This window comes from Fukomys damarensis, unplaced genomic scaffold, assembly GCF_012274545.1.
Source record: "Fukomys damarensis isolate Sample0158 unplaced genomic scaffold, DMR_v1.0_HiC HiC_scaffold_13, whole genome shotgun sequence".
NCBI classification, from domain to species: domain Eukaryota; kingdom Metazoa; phylum Chordata; class Mammalia; order Rodentia; family Bathyergidae; genus Fukomys; species Fukomys damarensis.
The window spans coordinates 13,250,896-13,277,627 of record NW_022900925.1 but is presented as its reverse complement, the minus strand read 5'-3'; the positions used below and the strand labels follow the sequence as shown (position 1 = coordinate 13,277,627).

Below are 26,732 nucleotides of genomic sequence, written 5' to 3'. Positions count from 1 at the left end.
TAAACTCAAGAAAGGGCTTTTATTTAACTCACTTCCTGGGAAGTTAATTTTTAAAACACTCTTATGGAGTTTGTCATTTCTGCTACATTCAGAAACAATGATGCCAACCAACACCCTCAGTAGTGAAGTGGACACTCCATCCAGTCTCTGTTACAGGCAGTGAAGCAGAGCTATCCACCTCTGAGCTTTTTTCAAGGCTGGCTCCAATCCATGAGGCCCCCCAAAAGCCCTGGCACCTACATGGAAATGCTCAGGAAAACCTGCCGACCAGTGTGATTGGCTTTTAACTTGTATCCCTTTAACTCTATAAAAGTGTTCTTAAAGATAGTAGTGAACTGTTGTTTAAGCCCTGGGTCACAGACTGCCTTAATGCAGAGAAGCTGGGGAGAAGTGTGGGCCCATTGACAACGGGCCACATTCCGCTCCTAGCCTTAAATAGACATAGAAACTATGTTACAGATGCATGTACCAGTGCAAGACATGCAAGTGTGCTGTGTGCAGCAGATGGGCACGCACATGCGTGTGTGTGGAGGCGCAACGTACACCCACAAGCACAGAAATGCAGCAGGACACGGGCCTCCTCCCACTGAGCTCCTCTCCACCGGACAAGCCCTCCTGTGCTATGCAGCCCTTGTGGCCCATGTGTTCAGGAGCAGCACGAGCCCCATGTACTTCCCTTTGGAGGGTCCACCTCGGTGAGCATTTGGTCAGTAAGCATCAAGCCAGCCAGCCACTCACTGATCCCAGAGAGATAAGAAGCCTGCTCCAGAAAGTCCTGCCCACATGCATGTCCCAGTGCTCCAGCTCTGAGCAGACTGGCTGGTGACTGTCCAGGGGCAAGGCAGTTGGGGTAGCCTGTGTGCCAGTCTGCATACCCCTTCCAGCCAGGCCTCTGAGCCAGACAGTTTCTCCTTCATTGCAGATGTGACAGCAAAGCCAGTGTAGGATCAGAGATTGAATTCCAGTTGTTTCAGCACACTCAAGGCCATATCCTGAGTCCACAGCCCTTGGCCAGTCTCACCCCTGGTGTGGTCTTCAGAGCCATGAAGGAGGGAGAAAAGCGGGCAGGGAAAGTGTGCTGCTCTAGGCCCAGGCCTGTGCTCCCATTAGGATTCAAGGCAGCCCATTTTCCAGATGGTCAAGCCGGTCCACCTGGCTGCTGAATAATGGTGGATGTGCTGGGAATACCCGCAACGCTGTAGAGAGGTTCGTTAGATGTTCCCAAGTAGGGTTTTCCCCATTTCTCAGGTTAGAATCAAAAGTAAAAGACAGCAAAAATGGACTCTGCATTCTCCAACACGGATGTCTCTCCCCGAGGATCAGGCACACATGGAGAGGTCAGAGCCTCCGTACCAGCATTCTGAAGACACAGTAGCTCTGGCACCTCTGCACCCAGGTGGGCAGTACTCCCCTTCTTTTGTGGCAGCTGAGCTAGGCCTCCCGCTGCCACCTTGGTCTCTTGCCCCCTCCCTGGGCCATTCCTACTAGCCAGGTTCCCCGGACCCCTGGCTTCCCCACGGGCTGAGTCAGACCGCACAGAACTAGGACTACGAGGAAGGTGCCGTAGGAGCCCTCCCCCAACCCCAGATGATACGCGTTCCCATCCGGTCCCTGGATGTGCCCGCGCAGAGATCATGCAGTACGGGAGGGGAGGGAGGCCAGGAGAGGGGCTTCCGCCTCCAGCCCCCTGCCTGCAGGAGCTGTCACGTGAAGGCAGTGGGCCTCTGGAGGCATGGGATGAACGTGCTGCCTGGTGGCCCTGGACACATGCAGGGAATCAGGATGCAGCCTCGTCTTCTTGGACACCAGGGAGCTCTGGGCTTTTGACCCCTTCTTCACACCCTTCTTTCCTATTCAGATGACACCAAGGACAGAAGGGCCTCAGAGTTCAGAGTGTGTATTTAATCTCTCCGTCTCTGTCTGTCTGTCTGTGTCTCTCTCTCTCACTTGCACACACACACAGAGGCATCTGTATCCCAAATCTCTGAAATACCTCCCCCCCTTACTGGCCTAAGTGTGGCCTTCATCCCACTTCCTAGTGGTCTCCCTGCGTCAGCCTCAGCACGCAACCCTTCTGTGGCTCCCTACTGCCCTGAGATGAAATCTAAACTTCTCTGTCTGGCTTCTGGGACCTCTTGTAGTCTGACCTGGCTGACTTCCCTGTCCTTGGAGTATCAGCCAGGTCAAAGACCTTCCACACTGACCTTGACCGGCCCCCAGCAGACCTGGATAGAGAGGCTCTTGTTTTGCATGTGCTTTGCCTTGATCATAGGGCAGAGCGCCTATCAGTCTTGGGGTTCTGTTACATATTCAGTGGGTTGGGCCAGGGATTTAGCTCAGTGGTTTTGGCGCCTGCCTCGCAAGCATAAAGCCCCAAGTTCAATCCCCCTTACTGAGAGAGAGAGAGAGAGAGAGAGAGAGAGAGAGAGGAGACATATTCAGTGGGTTCCTGTATCCAATCTCCCTGTCCAAGAACTCTTTTATTTTTTTTCTTTTTCTCTTTTTTTGGAAGGAATTGAACTCGGGTCCTTGCCCTTGCAAGGCAGGCCACCGAACTGCTGAGCTAAATCCCTGGCCCCCAAGACTTCTCTTTTTAAACCAAGAAAAGATCATCCTATTTAACTCTTCTACAATGTAATTATCCTAAAGTATGAAAAACAGGGTCTACCAAGGTCAAGTGCTGGAACTTGATAATGAGGCCAAATCTGTTTTCAAAATTAAACTTGGGCCCCAAATTTATAGAATTTTATGCCTGGAAAAATATCCAGCCCAATCTCCGTATCATCAATCTGCAGTGCACAAACTAGATGTTTCTTTAACCAGTAGGGGGCGCTGGCCCACCGGCACTGAGCTGGTGAGACCAAATGTCTAGTTTGCTGGGCAGTCCTGATTTTGCTTCTCCTGGCATAATTATTAATATCTTCCCCTTTTTCTCGCAGAAGTGGCCTCATCTGAATGTCAAATTCTATACAATCCCCCTATGCTAAGCACAATTCCAGCATCAGGGCCTGAGACTTAATGAGCTCAGCCCCAAGTGCATCATTGAAGACAAGAAAACTGCTGCCCCGAGTGGGAGCCCCACAGTAGGTAGGTGTGACTTGGAAGGACACAGGCGGAAGTTTACCTCCGGGAGCGTGCCTTGCCCACCAAGCAAGGGGGAGAGACAGCTCCTGCCACCCCTGCCAGAGGAAGTGACTGTCAGCCAGCATCACATTCTGGTCCAGGTCTACATGCAAACTCCAGCAGGCCACACTGGCCTCCAAAGCTGACGCTGACCATGGTGGCAAAACCGAGGACCAGGTCTGCGGAGGTTTGAGGAGCTGCTTTTCTGGCCTCTTCTACAAGGTGGCAGACTCACATGTGGCTCACAGTAGGGAATCCACAGCAAACGGGTTCCTCTCCCCTGGGCCAGTCTACCAGCCTGCCCACGCTGACTCCCAGGACAGGTATTCTCAGAGCACCAGCTGCATGTGGCGTGGGTCGCTCAGGAAAGCAGCTGACACCCACTACCGGAACAGGGAAAGTGCCTGTCCCTCCATGGGCCAGCTGGCCTTCTACAAAGAGCAGACTGAGCCTGCCTGCAAACCTCTTCCAGGCTGCCAGAGGCTGAAGGGGCTGCAGATTTGAAGCCAGAAGCCTGAGCTGGACCCAGTGGTGAAGTGTGACAACATCAGGCTGCCAAGAGAAGGAAGGGTCATCCTGTCCCACAGAGGGGCCAGGTGAGCCCCTCATCCCTGACAGAGTGGAGGGAGGGCATCAAGGCCCACCCTGGAGCAGCCTGGCCTAGGAAGGTGTCTTCTGGCCCAACTAGCCTTGAGGACAGAGGTGCAAATGGGGCCCTCCTATGAAACGCGGCCGATGTGTCCCAGCCTCTGGCTCAGCCTGCGTGGCTCTGCCATAGCGCAGGCGAGTGTGCTGTGCCTCAGTCGCCCACTCCATCCCCGGGGAGTACCCTGCTGGCACTTACATCAGTAAGTTTCCTGGAACAGACATGGACCGTTCTTCCCTCCGTGCCTGGGGCTCAAATGGGTTCCCAAAGGAACGCTTTCTCAGCATGGACTTGACCAGGATCTGGGGAGCACACATGAGTATGAGGAACACAGGCCCCAGCTGCTTGGCTCCCTCAGAGGGCGGCTGCTGGGGTGTGTGCCACATGAGGTGTCTGGAGCCACTGCTGCAATTCCAAGGCCTCCACGATTTGCACTATCATGGCTTCGGCTTCTGGTGCAGCTCCTGGGAACAGCAGTTCCATAAATGTTTGGAAGGAAAGAAATGTTCTTCCAGCCAGTGAATGCTGCTAATGGTGGCAAAGACAAGGCCTGCAGAGGTTTGGGAAGCTATTTTCTTTCTTTTCTTTTCTTTTTTTGGCATTGGGGATTGAACTCAGGACCTTGTGCTTGTGAAACAGATGGCAGAACAACTGAGCTAAAGCCCCGGCCGGACTTTAATAAGGGTCTCTTTAAATCGCTAACTTGTCCAGGCTGGGCTCAAACTTGAAACCCTCCTGCCTCAGTCTCCCAGAGTGCTGGGATTACAGGCCTGCACCACCACGCCTCACTCAGTATGCTTCTTTTATTCGTTCTCCTCCCGGAGGTATGGTCTCCCATGAGGCTGAATAACACAACCTCTTTCTCCACAGGCTTCCAGCAAGCTGGTGGGCTCTGTGGCCCTGCCCTGTGCTGGCTAACCAGGCCAAAAGTGACAAGCACAGAGCAAGGCTCACGCAGTGGACATGCACTCCTCCGGTCCTCCCAGGACAAGGGCGCCTTTCACCCCTCACCCTCTTACCACCGTGGTCCAGCTGGGGATGAGCTTGACCGAGTTCTTCACCTCCTCCTCAGTCACCTCCACCACACTGCAGTGCTCCTCCTCCGAGGGGAGGGGCTCTTCCCCATTCCTGGTCACCCAAGGGTGCAACTGTGAACACCAAAAGGCAGGGAAGGCTCAGGGTCCATTCAACAAAAGACTCCAGGCATCTCACCAGCAAGACCTTGAAAGGATCCAAGAAGCCCACAAACCCAAAACCCAAACACAACACACAGGTGTCCTGGCACAGGTCTCTCCAGAAAGGGAAACTGAGGCCTGTTTTCTACGCCCCAGCCCAACCCAGCCCAAGACCTTGTTCCCCCACCTTGATGTCTGACACCCCAATTCTTGTTTCGGGATCCTTGTCTAGCATCTTCAGGATTAGGTCCTTGAGCTCCTCACTAACCTCTGGCCTGAAGATGAGAAGGAGAGAGTGGAGGATGAGGCGGATGCTGAGGGCCACCTTCTAACCCACCTCACCCCCACCACACCCCGATCACGGACATACCCAACCCTCAGTCCCCATGTGGGAAGAGCAAGAAGACCCCAAGGGACCGGGCCAGAGGCAAGAGTTTCAGGACAAGCACATGGATCTCCCTTCCCGAGTGGGAGTAAAATAGTCTCCCTTGGGGCAGAGGCTACAAACAGAGTTCCACAGAGGCTGGACCTGCCCTGGGTGGCAGGATAATGACCGTCACATGAGAAGAACTACTTTGTAGCCTTCACTCCCACTCACTATCATATCCTTTCCCCTACCTGGCAGGTGGCCAGGAAAGAGCTCGGAGGTCCAGGGAGGTTGGAAGGTTGGTACCTTGCCACTCTGAAGAGTGTGGGACAGGGACAGGAGACTCGGGAGCAAGAGCACTTATAGATCCACAGCAACTGGGACCATCCTCGCTTAAACTCCAGCCTTGTTGGCTACCAACATTCTTAGGTCTCTCATCTGTCCAAAGCTGGGGAGGAGGAGCCCACCCACTCTTGGGAATGTTGAGTGAGTTCCTTCTGCTGTCTCAGATACTTAATCTCTTTGAAAACTCCTGGGCTAGAGAGGAGGTTATCCTGGGGAGGGGCAGCAGGAAGAAGGCAAGAAGCCCCCAAATTAAAGGAAAAATAGGAAATGAACCAAATCCCATAGGCTAATGCTCAGGTGGAGGAGAGTGATGTGGGAGAAGAGCGGGTAGCAGAATCTGGAGGCCCTTGAATGCCATGGCCAGAGACTCTGTCCTGAAAGCTTTGGAAAGCCTCAGACAAACCTTAAGCAGGAAACAGGGTAGGATCTGTTGTGCTTTATCAGGGTCACCCTGGCCTGATTGTATTGGCTGCAGGAGGGAGGCTAGAGAGGAAAAGGCTGCACAAGTCTGGGGAGGCCTAGGCCTGCCTGAGGCAGGAGGCATGGGTGTAAGAAAGGTAAAAGATAGACTCCACAGGGCTTGGGCATCAGACAGGAAGCAGGTGCAAAACAGCAGGAGTCTGCAGAGTGGTGGCACCTGCCTGTAATCCCAGAATTCTGGAAGGCTGAGGCAAAAGTGTGGCTAGTTTAAGTCTAGCCTGGGCAACTTCATGATTTAACAAGACCCTGCCTCAAAATAAACAGAGCTAGAAAAGCGGTCCAGTGCAAATATTCTGGGTTCAATCCCAGTACCACCAAAAATAAAATAAAATGGCAAGAGTCATGGAGGACAACCTGATTCAGTTTCTGTCCTGCCCCAGCCACTTGAGCAGATGGTAGGAGGGCCCTGAAAAGGAAGAGCCACAGCAGCCAAGACCATAATTGGAAGAACCAGAGACAGTCACGGACGGAGGCCTCCCAGACAGCCCTCCTGAGCTCAAAGCCTTCAGTCACAACGGGAGGCTCAGAGAGAAGACAGTGGCTCCAGATCCCAGCCCCGCTAGCAACTGTCCTCCAGCACTTCCACTCTGTCATCCATGAAATGGGAGGGACACTGGCATCTCAAAGACCCTCTTCCAACATGGGGAAAGCAGAAGTCCCCCTTGGGCCCAGGGGCTCTATGGGATGGGTGCTGCCAACCCCATGCTGGCCTGCAACAAAGGAGTGGTGTCAATGGGATCATCTCTGCCTCAGTGGTCCCATCTGTACAAGAAGAGCCAATCTTCATGTCCTGGAGACCCTCAGCTTCACAGATCCTTCCCTCCACCTGCTCAGCACCCCTCCCACAGAACAACACCCCCACCTCCAGATCTGCAGTACAGAGGGGTCTTCAAAGGGTAGAAGCTCTGCCAAGCTCTGCCACCCACCCCTTCCTGGGAGTGGATGTGAGCCCCCTTGGTCCCTGAGGGGATAACTCACTCCTCAGGAAACACCACAGCCTCATTCTTGATCTTCCTGTGCAGGGCCAGGATGTAATCATCGATGAACGGGCACTGTGGGGGAGAGGTGAACAAAAGATGCAGGCTCAGGGCCCTGATCCAGGAGCAGGGGATATGGTGCCCCCCAGAGTGGCTGAGGGAACTATGAGGCTGCTGTCCCCACTGGTACCACCCATCAGAGCCACCCGCAGCAAGGCCTCCACTCCCAGGGCCTGGCATGGGGGAAAGTGGTCCCCGAGATGCCTCCTGCTCCTTGGTGGTCAGTAGTGCAGAAGCCCCTGTGGAGAGCATCTTAGTCACGTCAGTGCCAGATGTCCCCAAGGCCCAGTCTGACCCAAAGCAGGAAGGAAGGACAATTTGTTAAATGCGTAAGTGACGGACTGAAATGTGGGTGAATGAATGAGTGGTGTCAAGGGAGAGAAGGACAGGGAGCAGTCTCGTCAGAGAGGTGGTACCACCGACACCTCCGCCTGAACCGCCTGCTGTCCTGGGACCCCTCACATCAATCCCTTCCAAGGACGTGAGAGAAAATGGAGGAAAACCTCGTCTTCAGCCTCCTCTGAGCCAGGTGACCTCTTTCAGTTTTTCTTTCTTTTTTTTTTTTGGTACCAGGGATCAAGCTCAGGACCTTACGCTTGCAAGGCAGGCACAGTGCCACTGAGCTAAATCCCCGGCCCCAGGTGGCCTCCTTCAAAAGTTACTTTATTTAAAGGCACAAACAAAAGAAGGGCCTGCATCAGTCCCCCACGCCTGGCTCACTGTGCCCAGCCCATGGTGCCAGCCATCTGGGCTCGCACCAGCTCTGTGCCACCTCCCCACCTCACCCCAGCACTCACCTTCCCATAGACAAAACAGTACAGCGTGACTCCTGTGGCCCACACGTCCAGGGCCTAGAAAGGAACATGTTCCCATCAGTCCCCCGGGAGGCCCCACTGCCCACTGCATACCCAGCTTGAGGTGGGAGAGGTTCTGCAGAGATCCTCCTTCCCCAGTCCTGTATCCACTCCACAAACCTCCACAGCGCTTGCTCCATACTGGACTCTGCTAAGCGCTGGGATGACCCAGTGACCACAACAGAGCCACTGCCCTCCAGGGGTCTCAAGTCTCCTTGGGACGAGTCAAAACCAGATGTGTCCAATTCAACAGGTGGAAAGCCTCCTTCATCCACAGGGGTCACACTTGCTGCCTCAAGATGCAGCCCAGAAATGACAATATATATTGAACTCACACTCACCAAACCAGCTCTGGCTTCAAGGGATGGCACCTTCTACTGCTCATCCCCTGGAGAAACCATGACCCCCACCTTTCCGACACCCATCTCCTTCCCCCAGCAAGGCTCCAGCCACCCCACTCCCCTGCACTGGTATAGGACAAGGTGGGAGCGAGTGCCACATGCCAACCCCTCCCTGCTCTGATCCGGCTTTCCCTGCCCTGGATTCTCCCGTGAGCTCTCTCTTCCTGGACCCCCTGCTGTCCCCCCTCCCCCTCCAGTATCCACTTCCTCTCTAATGTGAGCGCCCCTCAGATCTCCGCCTACACACTCCTGCTGCCGATGGACACATCGCTGAAACCCAATCAGCGAACACAAATGCAAACTGACGCGTTCCACAAATAACAGCCTTGTTCTCTTCAAAACTGTCAAGGTCAGAAATGGCAAAGAAAAGCGAAAGAACTCTTCCAAATCAGAGGACACCAAAGAGACACGACTGGTGAATGTGGCCCGCGGCCCTGGATTGCCTCCAGAATCGGAAAAAGTTACAAAGGACAATATTGAGAAAATGGACAAAATTTAAATATCAGTTATAACAATTTAAACATATACATTATATAACCACCTTACCAATGGTAACTCTCCCAATTCTGATCGTTATACTAAGGTTGTGTGAGAGAACAACGTCCTTGTTCCTAGGAAATAGCCACTGAAGTATGGAGTGATAAAGGGACACAGATGTCCAACTTCACTCTTGAATGGCTCAGAAAAATGTGACATAAACACACACACACACACACACACACACATAAACACAAATGAGACAAAATGTCTATAATTGGTGAATCTGGGTAAGAAGTTACATGGTCTTTCTTCCTTTTTTTTTTGGTACAGGGGATCGAACTCAGGACCTTGTGCATTACTGAGCTAAATCCCTGACCTCAAAAGTTACACAATATTTCTTTGTATTATTTTTACAGCTTTTCTGTAAACTTAGAATTACATCAAAATAAAAAGTTATTTTTGATTTTCTGTTGTTTTGCAGTTCTGGGTCTCAAACTCAGGTTTCCACACAAGCTAGACAATGCTCTTTCACTGGGCTATATCCCTGACCCAAAATAAACAGTTTTAAGGGCTGGGGATTTAACTCGGTGGGACTGTGCCTCCCTCCCAAATACAAGGTTCTGAGTTTGATCCGCCGTACCAAAATATTTAAAAATGAAAAATAAATAAATATATTTTTTTAAAAAGTGCCCTGCCCTCTGAGCGCTAGGCCCCTACCCACATCCAAATGCCTTCTGGCCCTGCCCTCTGTGACAGTGAGAGCAGGCATATACCGCAGGGGACACAGTGGCCATGGTAACCCTTACTCAGAAAGCTTTTCCTACTGCCCCTGTCACTACAAAAAAGTCCAGACTTCCAGCCCTCTAAGCACCATGCCCCTCTGTCCTCTTGCATATCCTCTGGGTTCCACCTCTGGCTCAAATCCTCCCCATTCTTCAACCCTGTTCAGACCCTGCCACATCGAAGATCAGAAGAAGCCTTCACCTTCCCTGACCATGAGCTCCTGCCCTTTCCACCAGGCAGAGAGGTGGGGGAAAAGGACTCTTTTGACTCTGCTTGTTCCATAAGCCCAGCCCAGAACCAGACACAAGATCAGACGCAGTGAATATCTGCAGAGGAGGTGTGCGAGGTTTTGTTGGAAAACGAGAGGAGGCCAAGGTTAGGGAGCATGTCAGGCTCCTGGACATCACACCCTACATGCAAGAACCTGGCATCCTCTGCTTGAAAATGGTCCCTGCTGCAAGATGTTCTGTTCCCACCTGCCCAAGCCCTGGGAGTCACCTTCCCACTGAAGCTCTGGCCAGAATCAGAAATGGCCTCAGGGGCCATGAATGCCGGGGTCCCCGCCGTGCTGGACAGCTGAGCGTCGTTCCCCTCAAACTGGTTGCTGACGCCAAAGTCGGCGATCTTCACGTGCCCATCATCCCCCAGGAGCAGGTTAGATGGCTTGATGTCCCTGTGGATGATCTTCTGGCAGTGCACTGCAGAGAGAGGCAGCTGGGGCACCGGTCTGAGGACCGCTGCCCAGGACCCCTCGCCTGCCCTCGCTGAGCCAGGGAAGCCTGCTGGCACATCCTAGTCCACACACACTCTTGTCTCATGAGGGCCTTAGAAGAGAACATCAGGATCATGTGCTCAACACAGTGAAGACACTGAGGCTCAGTGTATGTAGGCTGTTAGCAGCAAGCCAGGATAGAATCTTAGGTATCTTGGGATTCCAAGTCCAGTTGCTCTCTCCATGGCAAACAAGGCACCTGCTGCTGAGAGCAGAAGGCAGAGGAAACTGGGGGAGAGGATTCTCCCTAGGCCACGTCTTCCCTTCCCACATGAGCGCCATCTGCAGCCCAAAGCCCATCCAAACCTTTTCCCAGTTCCATTTCCTGCCCAGCCTGGTCAAAAATATCCTTGCTCCTAAGACTAAAGGATTTGATGGTGGAGACAGTGTCTCTGCCTTCTGCCTCCTAGGTCCAGCCCTGCCAGGACAGGATAGGTGGCTCAAACTGAGATGACCAGAGATGTCCCAGTTGAGCAGTCACCCACCCCACAGCCATCCACCCATGGGCTCCTTCCTCAGCAACTTCCTCCTCCTAGACCCACAAACCCCGGGATACTGGACAGGGGAAAACAGAAAGGGAGGGAAGACAGGGGAAGGGAACAGCGGAGAGGAAGGCGGGTCTAAGGAAGTGAGTGCCACACACCAATAACCACAAAAGCATTGCCCTTTACTAACTGCCCACTACGTGCCAGGTGCACACAAGGAAATCTGACATTTCCATCAAGACCAGGGAGCTGGATGTTTGGCCACGGAAAGTAGTCTCAAATTCTTTGCAGTGCTGGGGATCAAACGTAGGGCCTCATGCACGGCAGGCAAGTACTCTACAACTAAGCTGCATACCCAGCTTAGCTGCATACCCAAATTCTTATCTCAAACCCTAGCCTTGCCCCAGGCTCTTCCACCATTTGGATGTCCAACAGACATCAAGATGGATGGACAGATAAATATCAGTGTATCACAACACGTCTTATTTCTCTACCTGCAATCCCCACAACCAACAAAAGCAAACAAAATCTCCTCTTTCCTAGACTGTTAAAATCATATTACCAGTTGCCCAACCTTGGGGCCATTCCTCAACTCCTTCTCCACTCAGACCTCTTCAGCTGGCCCCAAGTACAAAGCAGATTTCTGACCCCACTAATGTCTCATCATCCAAACTGCTGCACCTGCCCATCTGCTGAGACTTGGACTTGGCCCTCTCTGACCACAGAGCACTCCCAGGCAACCCCAACTGTCCCTTCTTAGGGACCACAATCACAAGACCTGTCTTCAGGGCTCCAGGGCTGCTGGTCATCCATGTGTCCAGCCCCTGCCGTCAACCTTCCCCTCCAGGAGGCTTCACTGTAATCAGCTGGGTCCTAATGAAGCTTCCTCCCTCAGCCTTGCCCCATGGTGGCTGTCACACGAGGCCAGTGTCGCCCTGGCCAGGCCTTACTAGCAGGGTGTCCTGCCCCTTCCAGTGCTGAGTTTTGTGTCTGCTCTTCTCTTTGTGCCTAGGGGGCTGCCAGCTGTCGTCCCCACCTTCCTGGGATGTCTGCAGTCCTGGCACTCTCCAGGTAGGTCTGTCCCCTGAAGGACAAGGCTGCACAGGAGCTGAGGGGAGGCCGCTGAGGGCAGAGCCAGTGCTCCTGGGCCAGGGGCCCTATCCTCATCTGGTCAGGAACTAGATGAGATCAGTACGCTTGGGGGGAGATAGGGAAGGGTAGACAACAGGCCCTGTTCTACGGAAAAGAGCCCAGGATAGGAAGAGGGTAGAGCCACGCTTGCCTAGGATTGTGCCTGCCACTGACCATTCTTCCAGAGAAATACCCCTTCCCATCCTAACCCTCCTCATCCCTGCTAGGGATTCTCCACAAAAGCCTTCCTCTCTGTGACTCTGTTTTCCCAAATGTTCAAAGACAATATTAATCTGACAGTATTAGAGAAGCTCAAGAAAGATAAAGGCAGCCCTGTTCCCGTCACGTCAGGTCACAGCTCAGCTAGGTCCCCCGCCCCCACCCAGAGAATATATTCCTAACAAGCCAGCCTAAAATTTTAGAGAGATGGGCAGCACCCCCGGTCCCTAACCCAGGGCACAGCCCCAAGTGTCCGAGGGCCCTGGTCTCCCTAGACCAGTCACCCTGTGCTGGCTGCTGCCTCCTCCACACCCCTCCCCATTGCCACTGCCCTAAGCCCAGCCCCGCCATCTGTCACTTTGGCTGTAGAAACAGCTTCCTCCCTGGCCAACTGACCAACTCTCACTCTTGGATCTAACCACCAACAGCTGCCAGACAGAGCTTTCTAAGACACAAATCCGATTCCACCCCTGCCCACTCAGAGCCCTCAGGGCCACACAACAGTGACAGGGTGAGGTGCTAAAGGTCCTCTGTGGAGGAATTCCCTGCCCAAATTTTAACATCGTTGTCCACTAACCACCTCCTCCACATCCCCTCCGTGCTTCGTCCAGATTAACTTCCCATCCTCAAACAATACAGCCCCTCCCGTTTCTGCCTCTGCCTGGAACACTCTCTACTCTCATCACCCCAAAACCTGGCCAGTGAACTCCTACTCATCCTTCAGAACCCTGGTCTTCCAGAACCCTGTGCTTTCCCAGCCTTGGCAGGCACCACCCTAAGGTGTATCATCTGCCTGCTTGAGTTCCTGTCCCCAAGGAGTGTGAGATTCTTGGGGTCAGGCCTGGGGCTTTGACATCTCTGGCCAGCACTTAGTAGGGACCATGAATAAATGAAACGAAAATAAATGAATTCCAGACAGAGGCTGAGCTAACATCCTCCCTCCTGAACTCTCATCACCTCAGGGCCCCTCACATCTGAACCCACCCTGCCACCACGCATGGTCCCCAGCTCCTTTCCAAGCTGCTACACATCTCTTGAGGCCTTGTGGAAAACAGTTAAAGACAGCGATGGAACACCCAAAGCACACAGTGGAGGACCTGGCGCATGCCCGGTGAGCTCGGCACAGGCCCCGCCCAGAGATTCATGTCCCGCCTCCACTAAAGCTGATTGGCAAAGCAGTGTTGATTGACAGAAACGGCTCAGGGCTGACAGGCTGGGCAGGCTCCAGATCCCCTAGCCTCAGTCCCAGGGGTCAGGCAGCCGCTCACTCACAGTACTCGAGGCCCAGGATGACGTCCCGAAGGTAGAGGCGAGCTTGCTCCTCAGGAAAGGGCTTGTCGCAGGGCACTTCCATGACCGGCCTATGGGAAGGAGGTGGGGGCGGTGTTCAGCCTGAATCAGATGAAAATCGGAAGGAGCAAAGGGGGCTGCAGGGGAAGTGGGACGCAAACACGGAGTGTCCACGCAGGTCCTGGGAACTGCAGGGAGCCCTGGGCTCGCACAGATCCCAAGAACCCTAGGCATTCGCTGCTTCTCACTCGTAGACGCTGACACACATTTTTAATCATAATTCCAAATCAGCTTTATCTTAACTTCAGTTGGCTTGGATTTCTTCTAAGTACTGCATTATCGATAATCAAATAATTACACAGATGCCACGTATTGCAGAGCTTTTCAAACTGTGGGCCTAGATCCAATAGAGGGTCATAAAATCAACTTAGTGGGTGGAAATTGTTTTTATTTTCTTTTTCCTAATGCAGTACAATGTATTACATGTAAATAATATTCCTTAAAACTCTGGTTAAAGATGTAGATAGCATTATAAAGTTAAAGATATAGATAGCACCCTAAAGATGTTTCTCGTTTTGAATGGAGGTAAAAACATTTGAAAGGGGCCAGGGATTTAGCTCAGTGGTGCCACACTGGCTGCCTCGCAAATGCGAGGTACTGAGTTCGATCCTCAGTACCAAAAAAAAAATTTTTTTGAAAGCCCTTGAGTCTTAAAGAGATTCCACTTCCTCTCCACATTTGTCTTTAGGAAAGCCCCTAAGCAGAGAGCCATGCCACAGCCTGCGTTCAAGGCTTTGGCAGTGAGGGTCCCTGTCCACCAGTCCCATGCCCACGACTCTGTGTGTCAGCTGCCCAGCAAATACACTGAAAACTCAACAGAGCAGGTCCTGCGTTCAAGGCTTTGGCAGTGAGGGTCCCTGTCCACCAGTCCCATGCCCACGACTCTGTGTCAGCTGCCCAGCAAATACACTGAAAACTCAACAGAGCAGATATGTTAGAACCCTAGGCTCCATCAGTGGCTAGATTGTAAGCTCCATCAATGACTTACTGTGCAGCCTTGGGCAAGCCATTCACCCTCTAATCCTTGGCTTTCCCTCTCACAAACAGGCACGGAAGGAGTCCCACCCACTTGCTTCACAAGTTTGTTGTAAAGCTGAAAGAACCCTTTATGATTTGAATACAGGTAAGAATGGAGTCCTATGTGTGGTGGCACACACCTGTAATCTCAGCAACTCAAGAGGGAGGCTGAGCCGCGAGTAGCGCTGTGAGTTCAAGCCCAGACTGGGTTATATAGGGAGTTCAAGGTCAGCCTGAACTACATAGTGAAATCCTGTCTCAACTCCCCTCCCCACCCTACCCCAAAGAAATGGAGTCCTGCCTTACACTTTTGCATGAAGAACATTCCTTCCCTTCCCCTCTCTTCCATCCAAATCTTACCATTTTTTCTTTCTTTCTTTTTTTTTTTTTTGGTACCGGGGATCAAACTCAGGACCTTACGCTTGCAAGGCACACAACAGCACCACTGAGCTAAATTCTCAGCCCCCAAATCATCCCATTCTTCAAGGCCTGTATCATTCAAATCACCCTACATACACACCAGGCCTAAGTGACTGCTCCAGCCTCAGTAACCCCCAAAAGCCTTCAAAGGATGGGGCTCTTGATCTCCACCCGCAAGACTAGAGCTCCTGAGGTAGGGCATAGATCTCTGATTCCTCCTACAGTAGCTGACCCTTGAGCTGGGGAACACAGGGAAGGAAAAGGGGACCTGGATTAGAATTGACCTGCCTGAACAGGACAAGAAACTCACCCCTTTCTCAGGAGGTCAAACACTGAAAGAAATGGAGAAAAAAGAAAAAAGAAGGTAAGGTGTATACAAGGCTGGCAAAGCACCCAATGGTAGCTCCCTGCTCTGAGGGCACACAGGAGGGGGCAGGCATGCAGGCAGTTTTCCTAAAGGTCATCACAGGCAGGCAGGGCACAAAGTAGAGACATAAGCCTCTAACTCCTAAGGTGGTTCTCCTGACCCTTTCGCCTCCTCTGTTCCCCGGCCTACATCAGGCATGAGGAAGTTAAATAATATTAACAAGGATAAAAAACTAATGTGTTCTGCATGCAGTAGTTCATTTCCTCCTGGTATTAACCCTATGAGGTAAATGCCATTGTTATCCATTTTATATTGTCTGGGGATTTAGCTCAGTGGTTCTGGTGCCTGCTTCACAAGCACAAGGACCCTAGTTCGATTCCTGGTACCAAAAAAAGAAAAAAAAAAAAGACAGCAGGAATTTTATATTGTCTGTCTGTCTGTCTATCTATCCATCTGTCTATCTATCTTGTGGTGCAGGAGATGGAACCCAGGGCACAAGCTGGGCAAATGCTTTACCTACTGAGCTACAGCCCTAATCCTATTATCCCATTTAATAGATAAGGAAACTGAGGCACAACACTACCAAACTAGGTCCAAAAACCCACAAAGCCTGTTTCCTGCATCCACCTGAGTGCAGAACCCAGACTGGCCCACTGTCTTGCCAATCAGTGGGGAGCAGGGAGTGGGGGCCTAGAAATATTTGTTGACTATTACTGATTCTTCTGGGCCTAGTCTGGCGGGGCTGGACAAGGGAACCCAGGGCTTCCCCTCTCTACTCCCAAGAGGTCAGTGCAGTCAATCACACAGCACCTGAAGTTCATGCACATCCCAAGGGAGTCCTTGGGACCACCCTATGTGAGCTGTTGTGGGAATGAGCTGGGTCACTCACCCAAATACAGATTGTCCTCAGCGGGGTCATCCAGGACCTGGTCAGAGCGAGCAGATGTGAGGTGAGGCTTGAGAAGGCACAGAGTGAGGGGCCCAGGCCTCCTTATCCTTGCCAGCCCCAGGACCCCAGGATGTTCAGTAGCCACCTGACATGGAACAGGTGCTGGACAGATGGGGCCTCCGCAATCACTGACCCAATCCTGCCCACCCAGCCCTTTTCCCCTCTGCCCAGGCAGAACTGGGGCCTCAGCTGTGTCTGTGCAGCTGCAGAGTATGCTGGGTGTCACCTGCTCGCTACTCCCTCCTACCTCAATCAGTTTGACCACATTCACATGGTCCAGCTTTTTCAGGATGGCAATCTCCTGGTATACCCGCTCCAGGGGCAACAGTTGCTTGGCTGGCCCTCCTTGGGCAGCCTGTGATCCTCTTGGGGGAGGGCGACCTGGGGTCAAGAAAAAGATTCAAGGCCCCATTCCACAGCTGGCCTCCCGGTGGCCCTGCAGCCAGCCTCAAGCACAACTCTTGCAAGACCACGATCCTGTCCCAAGCCACCAAGCACATTCCATTCCAGGCCTTGGCTCATCCTGACTCCCCTGTAGCCCCAAAGTAGCCAGGGACCTCTTTTCCCAGACCAGGAGCTCCCAGAGACAGGACAGATAAGTACATACGTGGAAAACCATACTGCTTCAGTAACTTCTTTTTGGAAAGAACTTTCATTGCCTAAGGAGACAGGGAGAGAAATGTCACTTGTGTGCAGCCACTGGGGGCCAGAACAGGCTGGTTACATGTGGACTGAGTTCCAGAAAGGCACACAGGCCATCTGCCTTTGGCACTGAAGGTGTGGCCCAAGTATGTGTCAGGCTGGGCTAGAAGGTGGCTTCTGCCTTCCCTTAGTTGCTCCAGGGAAGATCCAGACTTTCTGGATCTCTGCCTCAGAGGAAGCCAGCCTCTGCTTGCATATCCCAAGGGTCAAGCAGCTCGTTCCCTTTGCATATCCCTAGAGACAAGGTGCTCACTCCTTTAAGAAGCACCCTGTCCCCTGGCCTCCAAGCACTTCTCTCCTGCTCCCTAGGCATCTAGGTCCCAGCCTGGCAATGCCTCCCTCCTCCCCCAGACTCACATAGTGTCTGTCTTCGCTCTCGTTGTAGGCCAGTCTCACCACACCATAGGCACCCTGCAGATAAGCTCCAGTCAGCCTCATAGGACAGGACACCCTCCCCGAGGACCAGCTCGAGACAGCGCTATCCTTGCTCTTGCATCCATCCCCATCCCCACCCCCAGCTGGCTCGTGGGCACACACTTCCTACAGGCGTGAAAGGGTCTCCTGTGCCCTGGGAACTCCTCCTACCAGGATGAGCACAGGGCCCACGCTTTCCTCTGTCCCTCTTGGCCATCCAATAAGAACCCTAGGGAAGCCAGGCGTGGTGGTGAATGCCTGTAATCTCAGCACTCAGGAGGCAGAGGCAGGAGGATCAATGCAAGTTGGAGGCTAGCTTGGGATACATGATGAGTTCAAGGCCAGCCCAAACTACATAGTGAAACTCTGTCTCAAAACAAAACAAAAAGAACCCTTGGGAGTCTGGAATCAAGAGTCATCTTCTAACCTTCCCCTGGGTGCTTCCTCCAGAGGACAAGCCTTTCCTCACATTTATGGTAGGATATTCCTGCCTCTGCCTTCCCATTCCCACCCTCAGAGACAAAGAATGTCAAGAGGAGAACTCTGAGCCCCCCACTGCTCCTGACCTGCCCCAGTCCTACCTTGCCAATCTCACTCTGCAGCTTGTACTGGTTCAGCTGCACACAGTCCTGGGAGAAAGAGGAGGAATCAGGTACAGCTTAACCCAGAGGTGACACTGCTCCCAAGTCAGGAGCTTATTCCGGGTCTGAGCCTGGCCCCAGGCCCCTAGCTCTCCTCTCCTTCCTGTTTAGATGGGAAAGCTTGGTGGTGCTACTGCCACCATAACTGCGAGAGGCCTTGTGTGAAACATGAATGGTGAAGCCCTGGCTATGCTTTGCTCCCCAAGTGGTAAAGGAAAAATACACTAATTCCTGCTAGGACAGTGGGGTCTAGGAGACCACAGTGTGTGAAAAACCCAAGAGCAGGGATTTCCAGCCACAGAGGAACGAGATGGGCCGGAGTGCTGGAGCCAAAAAGATAAGGGAGGCTTGGGAGAGAAGACTGGGCTCTGGTTTAAACAGAGTTCAGCCTTCAACATCTGTAGGCCTTTCAGTACCCAAGTTCAAGATCAGATCTGAAACAAAAGTTTATTAACAAATATATTTTGTGCATACATGGGGGACAATCAGGGGAAAATGAATAAATCTCAAAGAAGCGATTTAAAACAAAAGATCAGATCTGAGTGGCAAGGTCAGGGGCCGCAGAACCACAGAAGCTGAAGGCTCATGGGCAGTTTCTGAATCGCAGACTCAGAGGCAGGACTAGAGGTGGGACGAGGGAGGCTTCAAGCTGGGAAGACTAGGGCCTAGGGTGTACATCATTTATTTTCAAATCTCTAAGAGGACATTTCAGGGAACAAGGGAGAGACCTATTTCCTAGGCCTGGGGTGGGCTGGGGGTGAGGGTATGATGGCAGGAATCACAGAAGGCAACTTTTGGCTCACCTGAAACTTCCCTGGATGGGAAGAGGTGATGGTGTTAGGAAGTGAGCTCTCCAGCTCTGAGGGTGTGTAAAGCAAGGATAGGTAACTATGTGGCACAGATGGGGGCAGACAGAGGCCTTCCTGGAGGCCTACTAGAGGGCTTATGAGCAACCCCTAACTGTGCCCCACCAACCTCTGCATCTGAGATGGCCACATGGTGGGACTCGATGGTGGGCCTCCGCCAGGCCCGGGGGGAGATGTGGCTGGCTGGCCCTGTGGCATAAGGCCCAGCCTGGGCCCCCAGACAGCTTCCTGTTGGCCGCTCCTGCAGGGAGAACTTCCTAGTCGAGAGGCTGGGCCGTGCCGGCGGGGGTCTTGACACACTGCTGGGAATCACAGAGGCAGCCCTGGCCCGTGGCAGAAGGTCCACACCGTTTCTGGCAGGCTCAGGGCCTGTGTCTGCCTCTTCCAAATGGGCCACGTCGATGGCTGCCACCCGTTCTACCAGCTCTGCTCGTGGATCCTGGCAGCAGATGGCCGGGCCCCCCTCCATCGCCCCAGACACAGGGGTCCTAGTCTATGTAGTCTTGCTGGGCACCTAAGAGAAAACAGAGAAGGCTTCACTCTTGGATATCACACTGGCCAGGGGCAAGGGGGTGGGACCAAGGCCCTTATCCCACTGTGGCTGGCCATAGCCCCATGGGCCCCACCTCCATTCCTGTGTTCACTATTCCCTCTTCCTGGGTTGCCCGCACCCGAACTCAGGTCTGTCCCCACTGAGTGAATTCCAGGACCTCATCTGGCTCTGCTGCACACCAGCCCTCCAGCCCTCAGCATCCCCACCTGCAAAACAGGCAGTCACTTCTGCCATGCTGACTTCCCAGGGAAGCAGTGTATCTGGTATTGGGAAATCAGGACAGACAGGCATTGCAGAAGACTGGAGGCCAAGCAGCATGGAGACAGAGTCCAGGCTCAGCTCAGCCTCGCCCATGGGACACAGGCCCAGTGACTCCCAGTCCCAGCTCTGATGGCAGAGGATCCAGGACTGCCTTCTGGAGGCTGGGCTGGCCAATGGTAACCCAGAGACCGCCGGGCCTGCAGGCCTAGCCACCTCGCCCACCCCCATTCCTCTCATACATCTGGGAAGATGTCCCTGGGGCTCCAGCCTCTCTCACCTCCAGGACCACTGAGCGAGACTGGTTCCCCTTTCCCTGGCCCAGCAGAGCCTCCAGACCAGGAAAGGATCCATTAGGGGAGGAGGCTGTCCCGTCGGTGGCTGTCACTTAAAGGTCATTCCTTATTTCTCCTGGGTTTTCATTCCAGTGTGTTCAAGAGGCCAAAATATTTGTCACACCTACTTAGGCCGAGATGTTCCCCTGTTCTGATCTCCCACTCACCCTGGACCATCCATCAAGAACCCCAGGGAGTCGGAAATCTCCCTCTGGATGCTTCCTGCAAAGGACAAAACCTTACATCTGAGCCCAAACCAGGGCTCAGGCCAAGTGTAGCCCCAGCTTGAGCCCTACCCCTCACTCTGGCTGTGACCCAGGGTCACACCCTGATCCAGTCTGAGCTGACTCTCACTGGGACCTATTCCCCCCAGGATGCAAGCTGACCACACTCAACCCAATGTCCCCTCCTTCCTGGGCTGGATCCCTCATCTTCTCAAGAAATGGAAGCAAGTGGACTCCTGACCTTCTTCCCTTCCGGACTGTTAGTAACTTCCTGTGTCTCCACACAGTGACTTGGAGACTACAGGTCTCATGGGTGTCATCCTAGATCCCCCCACCCCACCCTGTCCCCTTGCTGTAACAGATGTCGAGGAGGTGGGGCTGGCTGGAGTCCACCAATATGGAGGATCTGGGGCTAGGTTCCAGTCCTGACTGCCAACCTACTGCAGGGCACAGAGCCAGCTCCTTTCCCACTCTGATCCCCAGTCTCCCCATCTGCACTGTGGATGCTGTGCCCTTCCAGAGTTTCTAAGCCCACAGCAGGGCTTGTAGGCAGGCTCGGGTGAGGATGTGATAGCTTGCAAGTAGCCGAACTGATGCTGATGTGCAGAAAGGAAGAGGGAAGAAGATACATACTGGCAAATGCAAAAGACATGGAGGCCTCACCTAGAGGAGTGGCAGGGATGCAAGGATGGAGCACCCTGGAGGGAGGGGAGGCTCAGTAAGGCTCGAGTATCAAGGAGGCCTCCCTGGAGGAGGGGAGGGGAGCAGTGGGTGGAGCTGGAGCTGGAGGGAGGCTGTAGAAACCAGGCCGCTTGTAGGAAAGAGGGGGCCAAGGCTGAGAAGAGCCTCGAGGCCCTGTGAGCGATCACTGTACTGGCCCCCTGAACTCCTCAGGCCTGGCCTCTCCACCAGAACGTAAGCCCCACGAGATTAGGGCTCCTGTCTGCCTTGTCTCCACAAGATCCTGCTGTCTCCATCAGTGCCTGGCATATAATCAGTGCTTGATAAATATTTGTTGAATAAATGAGTGGTTGCCATAGTGATCATTGCAGCCCTGTTCCCATTACACAGACAGGAAATCAGCCTCAGCAAGGGAACCCCAACAAGCCTCAGGGATGGAGCACAGAGTCAGAAGCTCCTGCCTGTGGTCCCAGAAAGGGACTTAGGGACTGAGGACCACCACAGGCAGAAGCCACAGGATGCCCTGACCCGTAAGATTTGCATACGATTCCCCTGCAATTGTTCTCCCCACAAGGCACCCCCTCCTTTAGCTCCCTTTACCCCTTTACTGGGATGGGGAAAGGGAAGCTCAGCAGGGACAGGGCACAGCAAGGGGGTATAGAAGCCTTTCAGATCCAGACTGGGCCCTGTTTCCTGGTTTGTACTCAGGCTCTGAAGCCAGGCTGCCAGGCTGCCCCCTTCCCTGGCTGTAAATCAGGGGGCAGGCAGCTGCACCTTAGATTTTCTCATCTGGGAGATGGGACCAATAGAGGGTCTCCCTAGGTGGGGTGGGGGGGAGTAAAGGAGGGACTCGGAAAGGGCTTGCCAGGAAGGAAGCTCCATAGAAGTGAGTTGTTATGATTGCCTGGGACAAACTGGGGCCCAGATGGATGTGCAGGCGGCAGAGGGAAGCGGGAGGCGGCTGTGAAGGCTGACGTCAGGCCCTCCATCCATCCATCCCTCCCTCCCGCCTGGATCAAATTCAGGTGACTAAGCACGCAGAGAGGGAGATGGCCTGGCAGGGAAGGCCCAAGTTCCTGCCGTGTGTCCAGGCGACAGGGCCGGGCGCTGGAGGTCTTGCATGTTTGAGCCCATGTCTGAGTGTGACAGCAAGTGCTGGAGCAGCGCTGTGGACTGGGTAGGCTGTCTGCATGTGCCGTGGGTCCACACCGAGCACCTCTGCACAGAGGTCAACAGCTCTCAGTGTGGCCAAGAGGAGGCGAGCTCCTAAAGGAGGTGTGTGCCCCAGGATGGACAGGGATGGGGAGCTCCTGACTTTCCACCTTCACCTGTCCCACAGCCTGTAGGCTGGCCTGTGTGTCCTAGGCAGAGCCCCCTCCTCCCCAGGGGCTCACCCAGGGGATCCCTTCAGGTTGCAGCTTCATAGGAACTGACTCAGCAGGTAACCAGGGGTCACAGAAAGATGGATGACAGGCTAGAACCCAACCCCCAAGCATGGGGAACCTCCTAGGTGCTGAGAGCAGGAATGGACAGACTCAGGCCCTGCCTCCCTGAGCAAAGCTCAGGTCCTGCCCTCCCAGCCTGGGTTGTGGTGTCTAAGACAAGGCACTGGAGCCTCAGTTTCCTCAGATGTGAATCAGGCAGACAGCCACCACCTTGCCTATACTACAGGCTATGGAAGGAATTAGATGAGGTCGTGGACATAGAAGCAGTTTATGCTTGAGTGATGTGTGGATAGGATGTATTTACATCTAAAAGCCACTGAGAGAGCCCAGATATGCAAAGCACAACCACACACACATCTGCTGGGGAATGGCCAGGCACGCACCCTTGGCTGTTCCCAAGTGTGCAAGCTCCTGCCTTCAGCTGCTGCTTGGTCTGGCCTCCTCCTCAGGACGTGCCCCATCTAGCTGGGTCCCTTAAAGGGGAAATCTAAAGCAAGACAGCAGGCAGACCCTGCTGTCATCCACACTAGTTTAAGCAGCCCTGCCTCGGATGACTTCAAGCATCAATCAGGCCTCATTCTAAGTTCTAAGTTCTGGAGGAATGCTGTGAACTCCAGTGCCAGGCCAAGGCAGGGAACACACTACTGTCCAGGCAGAAGACTGGCCAGAAGAGAAAGCTTCAAGGTAGGGAGGGGAGATGGCCACCCAGGTCAGGTGCCGAAGATGGTCCTGACATCCCTGGGACATCTGTCTCTCTGTACCCCTGTTTATACTCCTGACAAGTATCTGGTGCCTTCCAAAGCTCCCGCCAACGCTGGGATGACTCAGTCCCCTCAAGGGAGGCCCAGGAGTCTGGTGCCAAGTCATGCTCAAGGATGCTTGCTATGAGCACGCCCTCTTCAACTGTCTCTGGGGAGCCCCCAAGCACCAAGCTGGGCGCTGTGCCTGCCTCAAAACGGCTACTGTCAGTGCATCCTTTGGGCCACCCATGGAAGCGCCAGGGATCATCCTGCACCTCTGCCCCTCCTTACCTCCACCCCAGGTCTGCACCTCCAGTCCAACTCTTTCTAGCTAACAGCCTCCTCCGCCGCCCCCCCCCTCCTCCTCCATATTCCTGGGCAGCTCAACTCCAACAGGGTTCCAATTCAACTCATCATCTTTCCCCAAACCTGCTTTTCCTCCTCTGTCTCCATTGCAGAGGTGGGGCCATCCTCCTCCCTGCTCTTACCAGATCCAAACCAGAAATCCAGAGGGATGCTCTCCCCCTCACCCATCCTTGCTCCTTCACTCCACTCCACTGCACCACTTGAAGCTTCCCAAACTGCAGACTCTGTTCTGCTGCCAAGCCTTTGTACAAGCTGTGTTCTCTGCCAAGAACACACCTCCCTCTCCTTCACAGAGGACAGCTCAGGTGTCACCTCCTCTAAAAGCCCTCTCTGATCTTCCCACTGGGCACTGGGTGAGCTCACCAAGTCGAAGCCCCTAAAAAGTGCAGATTCTGACCTCTAGTGTCCTTGCATTGCTTGTAGAACTTGGGTCTCCCTGTTCACTCACACCCTACCTCATCCTCCACACCAGTGGAGAGAATTTCTAACATGCAAATATAGTCACAGCTCTCCCAGTCCTGGCTTTCCAGAACTTGAAATCTAGAGGAGACCCTAGCCTTAGACTGAGGCCTCACAGGCTGGAGAACAGTCAGGGACACAGACTCCTGGGATGCAAATCAAGTCATTCATTCAGGCAACAACTATTCATTGAGCATCTGCTCTTTTCCAAGCACTGTGCGAGATTCCAGGAAACAAAGGAGTTAACCAAAAAGACAAAGTGCCTGTTCACACAGCTTATTTTCTAATATGGGCAGCAAGCATACACTTGGTATGCAATAACTAGCATACATCTGGTAAGTGATATGTATTGTGAAGAAAGCCTCAGCTTTAACAGGTCAAGAATAATGGATTGGGGGATGAGAATGACTCGGTGTGGTTCAGGAAGGCCTTTCAGGTGCAGGATTTGAGCAGATATCAGAAAGAAGACAGCAAGCAGTGTGGAGTTAGGGAAGGGCATTTCAGGCAGAGGGGCCAGCCAGTGCAAGCATCATGAGTAGGATTAGGCTTGCTCTGTTTGAGGAACAGCAAGGAGGCTGATGTAACTGGAGTGGAGAGAGGCACCAGATGGTAAGAGGGTTTAAATCTCAAGAGAAGTTTCAGTCCCTGTGTTGGCCTCTGGGGCAGCTTTGATTTTTGTGTGTGTTTGTTTCCTATACTGAAATTGAATCCAGACCCTTTGCACTGAGTTCCAGTTCCAGCCCTTTTTAATTTTTTTTTTTTTTTTCAGATAGGATCTCACTAAGTGGCCCAGGCTGGTCTCAAACTTGTTATCCTCCTGAGTGTTGGGATTAGAGGTGTGTTGCCACCAAGCCCAACTAAAGAAAGCTTCCTGGAGGAGGTGACATTGAAGCTCTTTTTGCCCACTGCGTAGGATTTCAGGAGAGAAGAGGCTAGGAGTTCACACTGAGCATGAAGGAGCCCTGTTTGAGATCCTGGGCTTGGTTTTCAAGTGGAGCAGGGCTTTGTGGACAGAGACCAGAAGGCCTCCCAAACCAGAGGATTTTGAAAAGGGGAGTGACTCATTTGGGTGAGGTCTAAAATGACTCTGGCTCCCGTGGAGACCAGGGTGGGAGACCAAGGAGCAAGCAGAGTGTCCCCAAAATGTGTAGGTCTCGGACAGTCTGACAAATAGATGTTCAATTTGTATGCACAAGGCTGTGGGGGAGACCACGGCCTCCTCCCTGGGATCAAGGACACAAGCCCTCTGCTTCTCAGATACTCCCAAATCCTCCTGCAGGATGCTCAGCCTTGCGGGCACCCATCAAGGCAGTCCTGGAACCTGTAGCCTGTGACACAACCTTCCTGAGCACTCCAGCAACACCCCCAAGACGTGCACACACTCCTCCCCAGTCAGGCGCACGCCTGTGTCCGCGTGACCGGTCCCCACACACCACTCCATCCTGAAATGCACCCCCCTCGCACACATACACAGGCACACTCCTGTGTCCACGTGACACATGCACACCCGCCTTCCAACACCACACATAGCTTCCCGAGCACGTGTGCACGTACCGAGCTGCCAGTCCCCAGCCCGCCAGGCCCCTGAAGCCGCAGCGCCCTCCCGCGCCGCCCCCTCCCCGTCCCAGCCGGGGGAAGACTGCGCAGCTAAAGCCGCACGCCGCATCCGTCCCATTCACTACCCCGCCCCCAGCTCTGCAAGCCAGACTCACGCTAGGGCGCTCAGCATAGAGCCACACGTGGGTGCACCCTCTGGGCCCACTCTGCAGACACGGCCTCCACCGAGGGCTGGGACAGGGCGGATGATGTGCCGGCTTTGGACGCGGCCCGGCAGACCAGAGCTGAGGAAGGGACGCAGATGGCGGGGCGCGGGCCGACTCCAGAAGACACAGCGCAAACCACCTGGTCCCGCAGTCGGAGTGAGAGGATCCCTGACAGGAGATCCCTCCCTCGGCTGCCCTCCTAGACCCGGCCTCGCAGACCACCCCTCTCCCCAGGAGGCTTAGAGCAGACCATCGTTCAGGTCTGCGCTCATTGGTCCGGCCGCCCCCAGAGCGGTCCAATCAGAGCCCGGACTCCCGCCCACTTCTGGAAGGGAGGGGCCGCGGCGGGTGGTGCCTAGGGAGGAGCCCAGAGGCGGGGCTGGATCTCGCCACGCCCTCCAGCGCCTTCTGACGGGCTGCCAGAGTCCCCGAACCCCTTTAGGCGGCGTTGTGGACGCTTAGCTAGGCTGAAGGGTATGGATGTTTCCCCTAAAATCTTTAGTTCACCCTTCCCGACCTGCAAGGGCAAGAGCACCCTCTCCCGGGGAGAGGCTTGGTGCTCGCTAGGGAAGGGCGAGGCGTGATGCATCACAGAGACCAGGCCAAGGCCAGGGCCAGGGATGGTTGGGGGTGCGCCTTTAGGCGGCGTTGTGGACGCTTAGCTAGGCTGAAGGGTATGGATGTTTCCCCTAAAATCTTTAGTTCACCCTTCCCGACCTGCAAGGGCAAGAGCACCCTCTCCCGGGGAGAGGCTTGGTGCTCGCTAGGGAAGGGCGAGGCGTGATGCATCACAGAGACCAGGCCAAGGCCAGGGCCAGGGATGGTTGGGGGTGCGGGGCTTTGCGGGGCTTGAATGGCAGGCCCCGTGGGCGGCAGGGAAGCCA

General features: G+C 53.9%; 1 protein-coding gene across 3 annotated transcripts; it reads right to left on the bottom strand.

Annotated features, from left to right (window-relative positions):
- Camkk1 (calcium/calmodulin dependent protein kinase kinase 1) lies at positions 1 to 26,097 on the bottom strand. Of its 3 annotated transcripts, none has more exons than XM_010611367.3 (16): positions 25,798 to 26,096; positions 19,134 to 19,538; positions 18,099 to 18,146; positions 17,461 to 17,514; positions 17,009 to 17,060; positions 16,649 to 16,782; positions 16,342 to 16,378; positions 15,396 to 15,417; positions 13,571 to 13,659; positions 10,190 to 10,389; positions 7,971 to 8,024; positions 7,115 to 7,188; positions 5,132 to 5,219; positions 4,789 to 4,917; positions 3,968 to 4,071; positions 2 to 1,850 (listed from the first exon to the last, which is right to left on the bottom strand). In XM_010611367.3, the coding sequence occupies exons 2-16, from the start codon at positions 19,491 to 19,493 to the stop codon at positions 1,778 to 1,780; spliced, it is 1,518 nt and encodes a 505-aa protein (XP_010609669.1). In that variant the 5' UTR covers positions 19,494 to 19,538; positions 25,798 to 26,096; the 3' UTR covers positions 2 to 1,777. The 3 variants fall into 3 exon arrangements, with proteins under 3 accessions (XP_033618735.1, XP_010609669.1, XP_033618734.1); XM_033762843.1 differs by lacking the exon at positions 25,798 to 26,096 and adding an exon at positions 23,749 to 24,028; XM_033762844.1 differs by lacking the exon at positions 17,461 to 17,514 and having other exon boundaries at positions 1 to 1,850; positions 25,798 to 26,097.
- Positions 26,098 to 26,732: the final 635 nt, after the last annotated feature.